The 9,183-nt window shown below is 25.0% G+C and overlaps 1 protein-coding gene across 1 annotated transcript; it reads left to right on the forward strand.

Moving 5' to 3' along the window:
- Positions 1-1,580: 1,580 nt before the first annotated feature.
- LOC112638411 (aminopeptidase Ey-like) lies at positions 1,581-8,739 on the forward strand. Its single transcript, XM_025410070.1, has 10 exons — positions 1,581-1,643; positions 2,290-2,742; positions 3,110-3,290; positions 3,728-3,866; positions 4,123-4,204; positions 4,953-5,296; positions 6,999-7,270; positions 7,697-7,911; positions 8,049-8,354; positions 8,586-8,739. Coding segments are annotated over exons 1-10 (2,148 nt in total). The 5' UTR covers positions 1,581-1,641.
- Positions 8,740-9,183: the final 444 nt, after the last annotated feature.

Consider the following 9,183-nt stretch of genomic DNA (forward strand, 5'->3'; position numbering starts at 1 on the left):
CATTCTATTTATATGATGGAAGAACAAAATATTAATATTAAATGTTTAATGTAAAAAAGTCTACAATATCTTAATAAATAAAGATACAATGGAGATCAATTATTTACTTAGAAGAGAGAAAATGAAAATATGAAATACAATTTCTCGATTGCTTTAACATGTTTATCAGAAATAATTACTTCAAAATCAAATATAATGCGAGAGATAATTTAATCAAATATTCACACTTTATTATTTCTTAATTAATAAAGCGTTTAAACCCAATTTCACACTACTTTGATTTTAAAAATCGTTTTAATGACATGTTTATTATGATTTCAGATATTGAACATTGTTATTTCTCTGTAGTTTCCCAAAACATCAAGTTGATACAGATATATTTTTATCGACATTTATTATATTAATAATATGTATATGTAATTTGTCGATATTAATAATATTTATAATATGTATCAATAAACTAATTACACTTAATTATTATCAAAAAATTAATTCCTCATCGGCAGATAACTATAATACACGAGAGGTGAGTTATCATAAAAGAAGATACATAACAGTTTTAAAGATAAATAAAATGTGTACATTATATACGTTGAGGACAATTGAAATAATTTTAAAGTACAATCACACAGAACAAGTATCATTCTTTTTGTCAAAAGTGCCAGTCCATCTCAAAATTATTAAAGAGAGATAGAATTTTAATTTGAAACATATGTTATATTATTACTTTTAAAATAAAAACTTAATTTAATATAAAATCAAACGTTTAATAAAGGAATCTTTTATTAATTATATAAGCGTGATAAAACTTATTAAATTAATATATTAATATATTTATATTTTAAATTAATGTATTTGCTAAAATATATATTAAAATATTATAATCTATTCATCCTAAGGCAATATATTATTAACAAAAAATGATAATTATTTATATGATGAATATTATTATATTATATGTGATAAATATTTTTTACTTAATCTCTTTTTATACGTAACAAAAGTAATAATAATTAAAGCAAATTCTCTTTACTTTATATATATATATATGTGTGTGTGTGTGTGTGTGTGTGTGTGTGTGTGTGTGTGTGTGTGTGTGTGTGTGTGTGTGTGTGTATTTTATATTTGTTTCTTTTTTCAAGAAAAAAGGTGCTTATTCAAGGCAAATGAGAAAGAGAGAGGGAGATAGAGAGAGAGAAAATGTGTGACATGGCATTCCTAAAAGTATTGAGTTATGGTATAATATTCATTGTCGCAGCGGCTCCTTTTATTGATGCATTTTTCTACCCACCACATTATAATATTCATTTTGTACTATATATCAATGCCAGTATCTTCCACGGCGAATACAATACCAGCATTTATATTTCTCATGAAATGCAAGATATATATTTTTCTACAGAAAATTTGTTTATAATTAAAGCTATCGTAACAAACAATACACAAATACCTGAAGGAAATGAGAAAAAAGTTTTCACCCATAGGCCGAAGAAATATATCTATGACACTGAAACGTATATAACCGCCATTTCTTTTCCGTATAATTTATCATCAGGAAATTACACTTTGAATATAAAATTTTCTGGTCGTTCAACCGAAAATGGAGGATTTAGAATTTACAAAAATGAACAAAATGAAACAATGTAAGTAGTTTAAAGCGATAAATAACTTAGGCGCTACAAATAACATTCTTGCTATAATTTTTGCAAACTGTTCGTATTATTATTATTACTATGATGACGTAGTTTTAATATATGTATATGATTTCATAATTTATTATTTAAATATAGTTCTCTTATAGTTTACGGAAAATATTCCTATAAGTAATTAATTCATGAAAAAACTTTTTTGTATTACAAGTATATAGAACATTCCTATTGTCAAAATCTTTTTAATACAAGACAGATATTGACCATACATGAATGACAAAATCATAAATATTAAAAAGTATGCTATTGTGTTATCATCATCTTCACATATTTATTATCTTATAAATGCATATTTTAAAGAATATTGTGAATATATTGTGAATATATTTTATATGCATTTATTATAGATGTTACAGACAATTTTTATGACGCATATATATATATGCATATATAACATAATAAATAAATATAATATAAAATTGTAATATAATATACATATATATGTCATTCTTTTAACAGTATTTTTAAAAGTCTTAATATACATTTGTATACTTTTCATTTTTCCTTCTTTTTAATTTCTGATACTTTAGCAGTATCTGAAAATATTTTGTTATTTAAAATATATTGTTATATGTGCTAGGTGGTTGGCTGCAACACATTATAACACATTTGCGACTCGAAGATTATTTCCAGTTTTGAATGATACTCTGTATGCTAATTATAACATTTCTATAAAGCATCATAAAAACTACACAGCTTTATCAAATATGCCCGTCCAAGAAATAAATATGGATGAAAATAATATGCAATGGACACGCTTCAAACCTACTCCCATGATGCCCGTTTATTTCATAACGGCTAGTGTAGTTCATCTCGCCTTTATTCCAGGAAGTCGGATTACTAAATTGTGGTGCAGAACAGGCATAATATCACATGTGCAATTTGCATCCACAGTTGCTACAAATATTACGCAATTCTTAGACAAGATGTTTCCGTATATCAGGGAAAGTCCGGAAATAAATCATGTCGTGATTCCGAATTTTCATTACTTATTAACTAAAGAAAATATAAAGTTCGGATTCGTTCTTTATGGGTAAACATATTTTGATTTAAAAAAAAATTTCTATATTAAAACTTAATATTTTTTCTCAATATATTCAATATTATAAAATTGGATATCTATATGTGTATATGTAATTGAAACATATATAAAATATTTTTTATTATTTTTTTTCTTTCGCAACTTTTTAACTGTATTCTGAAAGATGTCGCAGTCATAAAAGTTGATGAACACACGAATTGATTATGAAATATAATTAATATCTTATATAACTAATTATATTTAACATTGATTCTCTCAATAGCGTGTCTAGTGATTGTACAAACACTCTTATGTTAGCAATCGCTAACGTAAGGTTAGGGTTCACGACTTTATTGTAATATTTGCGAATTATTTTTAGAGAAGAAGATATTATCTTTGATCAAAGGACAAATTCTGAGATACGCAAAATTGATATAACCCGAGTAATAGGATATAAGGTGATACACGAATGGTTTTATAATGCAATGGATCCATCTATGTGGGAACCATGGTTAAGCAAAGGTTTTGCTACTTTTTTTGGAATTTACGCTGCCGATAAGGTTATTTTATATTTAGAGTCAATTATTTTAATCACACGCACATACTCGGGCTAATATACAAATACTTATATTTCTATAACAATAATTAACCAAAACTTGAGCAACATGGCCAATATTAAATTAAATTAATTTAAAATATTATAATTTGTATTTGACATACATTCTTTTACATAACTTTAAAAATACTTAATTTGAAATGATATCATTAGATACTTTCATTATATACTTATCATATAATTATCCTTAGATACTTATCCTTAGATACTTATAAATATCATTACTGGAATATATTTTTGAACTTAAGAGAGATATTCAATGAACGAATGTGTGTAAATTTTTTTATTATATTGAAACAGTTCTAATGTGTGTTGCTAATATATTAGCACCACTTTTGATTAAATATACATTTAATTATATTAAAATCCTTTTGCGTCCAGACATTTCCGGCTCTTCGGATACAAGATTTCTTTGTGGTTCAAATGCAACATGAGTTTCTTCATTGGAATACCAAGGATATATGGCCGCTCACATTCGGATCAGGATACAATTCTATTGAAATTCCTGGTTACATCAAGGGTAATCAAGCAAATAAATTATTCTTGATAATTTCTAAATGCTACATATAAAAAACATTGTAATAAAAAAAATAATTGAATTATATTATTGCTTACATAAATATTAATGTTTACCAGAAAAATAATATTAAAGTTAACCTGTATTTATCATATCTATAAATCAGTTACATTCATGAATTTATATGTATATCCAAATAATCTATAGCAAATTTATTTTATACATACTACATTTTACTTTATGATGTCAATTTTCATAGCAAGCATTATGTTCCGCACGTTCCATATTATATTTACCGAAGAGATGTTTCTGTCTGGTATGTCGTGGTTTTTACGAGTTCAGTGAGTAAAATATATATATATATATATATATATATATATATATATATATTTCTATATAGTTATATTAATTTTAAATACACAATTTTAAATGATTTTCAATTTTGCTTTTTTTATAATTATTTTTTGCTTGAGTTATTAATTTTTGAAATTTATTTATATTTATCTCTCAAACTTTCTTTATTGATGTTTATCTCTCAAACTTTCTTTATTTATGTTTATCTCTCAAACTACCTATTTCTTTATTTTTTTTTGTGTTTCCAACTTTACTTATACTTTTTATAATTTTTATTAGTAATTTCAATTTCATTATTAGTAACTTTTTGTTAATTTTTCTCTTGTTAATTTTATTTCCCATTTTATTATGTTTCTACTTATTAATATCACTAATTTAATTATCGCCTTCTTTCCATTTTTGTTAACTTCTTCCTTTATTTATATCTTCATTTTTAATTCTTGCTTTTTTCAAATTGTCTCATTTGTTATCTACTGATATTTTTTAATTCTTTTTATTTATAATTTATTTCTTTTCTGTGACACATTCATCTTTTTAATTACTATTCTATTCTATCTTTTTTGCTATCATTAATAATTTTCTTATCGTTCCAATTCTATTTGATATAATTTATACTACATTCTTCCCTTCCACTTTTACTTTGTTCTTTAAAAATCTTAATTGCTTTTGAAGATTTTTCTTAAGATATCTTCTTTTATTAATATTTTCTTATCATTTACTCATTTGGATTTTTAGCTATATAAGCAGTACGAATTTCTGGGAAGTTATGCAATCAATCATGGATAAATCAGATTTGGAAACCAAATACAATGTAACGGATAGAATAGCTAGTTGGACACAACTAAATCATTACCCTGTGATTAATGTGAAAAGAAATTATGATAATAATTGGTTGAGTATATCGGTAGAAAATTTGAATTATTTTGTTACATGGATATTTGTGAATATTACTACACAGACGTATCCCTATTCGAATGAATTCTTGCCTGAAGTGTGGTTATCATCTCAATCTATGTCCTATAAATTAAATTTAGATTTTACGAACAAGAATGACTGGGTATTAGTCAATTCACAAAGTGGTAAATATTGATGGATAAATTTGTTACTAATTCCTTTATATATGTAGCTGCTCTTTGCATATTTATTTTTTTATAAAAATAATTACATGATTTTTTTATATCAGTTGATTCCTCTTATTATTCTATGGATAAAAGTATTAAAATAAGGTAATCGAAAAATAAATATTTTACGTAATGTTTCATGATTCACTTAAAATTTGTAAACTCAAAGTATGATATATCTCGTAAATTATTTAATTTTTGTCTATTCTTATAATTTTTTAAAAGGAATATTGTGAGGAATTGATTTTAATAGACAAATTAGGATAGTTTTGTTTAAATAAAAACTAAATTAACCTTGACACCAACATTCAAAGTCCAACTAACTAATATTCTTATCTTTTTTTTCCCTGCAAACTCTATAACTTTTATTTGAAACATTTTTTTCCAAAATACCTGTTTTTAAGTTATTACTATATGAATGTTAACCATAGATAATTCACAATATGTTATTTAACTTATAGAAATAATATATAAATTTTTTCCGCCAATATATTAGTTAGAAATAGAACATTTTCCTTAAAAGAATCCAACAATAATTATAGTTACTTAATATCTAATAATTTAATTATTTAAACAACACGATAAGAAACTATCGAATAAGAGTCACCGCGGATGGTAATGAGTAAATTTTAATTTTTCGCGAAAATTTAAATAGTGCACAAGGCATATGTTTTACTTGGTGCATTTACCAAGATATAGATTCTCATTTTTGAGAATTCTATAAACCCCCTTTACCCCCCTGAAGAGATGTAGACAAGAAATATATCGGGGCGAAGTCGCTGAATTGAGAATCGAACCCGAGTCTTTCGCTTGCCGGGCGACTGCTCTTACCACTGATTGTGAGCTATTCAGCCCCACAATTTTTACGATTCCCGATTCAGCGACTTCGTCCTGATATTTTTCTCGTCTACATTTCTTCAGGGGGGTAAAAAAGGTTTACAGAATTCTCAAAAATGAGAATCTATATCTTGATGAATGCACTAAGTAAAACATATGCCTCGTGCACGTTTAAATTTTCGCGAACAATTAAAATTTACGCATTATCATCCGCGGTTCTTATTCGCTAGTTTCTTATTGTGTTGTTTACATATAGAGCCTAATTCCTTTTAATTTATTTAATTAAATTATTGTATAATTTAATTATAACAATAGTTAATTTATTATTGATTATATCGCCAATTTGTTTACATATATATGCATAAAATTTATATTTTATTATCTGATTATTTATATTTGATAAATTATATGTACATATTATACTGTTAGAATAAAACTTTATACACGTTTTATAGATTATACATACATTAATATGTTACACACACCGAAATGTATAATATAATTTGATTATCATTATTGATTTTCATGAATGTAGTTAAAATATATTTAAGTTGACATAACACTCTTTGTATAGCTTTCTTAGTATATTGATTTATCAGCGTAATATAATTTAATTTTGAAAATCTATAATTTCCTTTTTGTAATAAGTTATTTTTAATAAGTATTTATAAAATCTTGTATCAAAATTTTTAATACACAATTTCTAATACATTTTTTTATACGCTTTGAATAAAAGGAGTTAAAGGTTCAAATTATTACTCGAACAAAATTTAATAACAAATTTAAATTAGTTCACTGATATAATTTATTTAACATTCGACAGGATGCTATCGCGTCTATTATGATGCCGAGAATTGGAATAGACTTTCGAACTACCTGAATTCCTCTTTTGAAAAAATACCTGTCCTCGATCGTGCTAAACTTACCGACGACACATTTCATTTTCTGATGACAGGCCGATTAAATTATACTGTATTCCTGAATATTTCACACTATCTATCGCGAGATACAGATTATATCTCATGGTATCCTATGTTCAAAAACTTGGAATATATGTCGGGTTTCTTTGCATTTCCAGAAAGCGCATTTATAAAGGTATAAATAACATTAACGTTTATGTAAGTAAAAAAACGTGTATTTAAATAATTTATATATGTATATTTTAACAACATATATTTATATTTTAAAATTACTTTTGATGAAATATAATGAGTATACACAATGTCTAACTTTACACGAAACAACATCCGCTTTTAAATTTTCATGCAATAATTTGTTTACTGCTAAGATGAATAATAATTAATATCAAATTATATTAATTAAGTGTACTATAATCTCGCATTTATTATTATCTTTTTAATCTTATAAAAACATTATTATATTATTGGCATAGCTTTTTAAATAGCATATACGTGCCCACAAACTTTTATAATTTTTTTATAATATATACATAAATATATAATTATATAACTATAAGTAAGTATAGAAATAAATTTTTATACACTATTTTACAATTTGTAGGCGGAAATAGTACAATTCATGAAAGAGATTTTATGGGAATTAGAATATCCCACTTTTGATGAAGACGAGAACAATTATGGTAACATTTTTATTAAATGTTTGAGGCAAGAGGCTGCAAAATGGTTATGCATCATGAATTATCATTCTTGTTTAACAATTTCTAATGTTGAATTGAAATCGTATCTCTCCTATCGTAACACATTATCATCATATAAGTAATTACACTTTACAATTATTTTTCAATCGCGATCATTTTATAAAAACATTTTGTTTTGTGAAATATTTATGTAATATCAAGATGTAAGATTATGAATTCTAATAATATATTTTTATTTTATTTTAAATATTGTAGAATTTGGCCGGAATGGAAAGAATGGACATTCTGTAATGGTTTGAAGGAAGGGAATAAATATATTTGGAAAAAAGTATTTCTTATGTATTGGACAGAATCTGATGATAGTGTTTTAAAGTTCTTAACTTGTTCCACAAAATCTGTTATTATTGAAAAGTATATGCATTTAATGAAATTTGGCACTGTTGTGAGAAAAATAGAAGATCTCCACCATATAGAAAGTTTTTGTTATATTATTGCTAGGCATGCAAAGAATGATTTAATGCTTAATATAATATTAAACAATTTGGAAGATATAAAACCTTGGTAAAATGGCACTACTTTTTATAAGTATATACAGTATATACTTACACTTCAAGATTGATTCGCTTTATTTGCTAATTACACTAGTCAACATTATTTTTGTAAAACATGTATGAATATTCATTGTCAATGTATTTTTTCCTGGTGAACACGAATCTATTGTTCAAATTTGGCTATCACGTCACAATTTTGAAAAATCAAGAAGGCTGAAACGACGATTTTGATGATTTTCAGGACATTGTATGATCGTGTACAGGGTGTTTCCACAACATACACATCATTAAGTCGGGTTGCCTATCTGCCCACTCAGGGACATGTTTTACTGGACTCGCAGAATATGATAATGGAAATAAGGAAAAAGGAATCTGTTTTTGTTACTCTATTATAATGAACAATTCTGAAATTTAATAATATATATAAAATATTTATCTAATAATAAATCAAATAATGATAGATAAAATGACATAAATAAAATTTAATAGATAAAATGACATAAATAAAATTTAATAAACAAATTTGGACAAATATAATGAAAAATATTTATAATGAAAAATATATTTGATTTTCAAATATAATAAATTATAGAAACTCGATATAATCACTTTTTTCTTCTAAACATAGAGCAATCCTGCTGAAAATGTTTTTCACTTGTTTCATCAGAAGAGTAATCTCTGTCCATGGATCTTATGCCTATGGACTTTTTTATGTAGAATATCTTAAAAAATAAAATATGTCACATCCTACCGGAAAATGCAGAAATTCTTAAAAATAGAATTCGTAACGCGTGCGGAGATCACTTCTCTCATGATAAGTCGCGTGAAAGAAAATTTTA

This window comes from Camponotus floridanus, unplaced genomic scaffold (assembly GCF_003227725.1).
Source record: "Camponotus floridanus strain SB8 unplaced genomic scaffold, Cflo_v7.5 scaffold3, whole genome shotgun sequence".
Lineage (NCBI taxonomy): Eukaryota > Metazoa > Arthropoda > Insecta > Hymenoptera > Formicidae > Camponotus > Camponotus floridanus.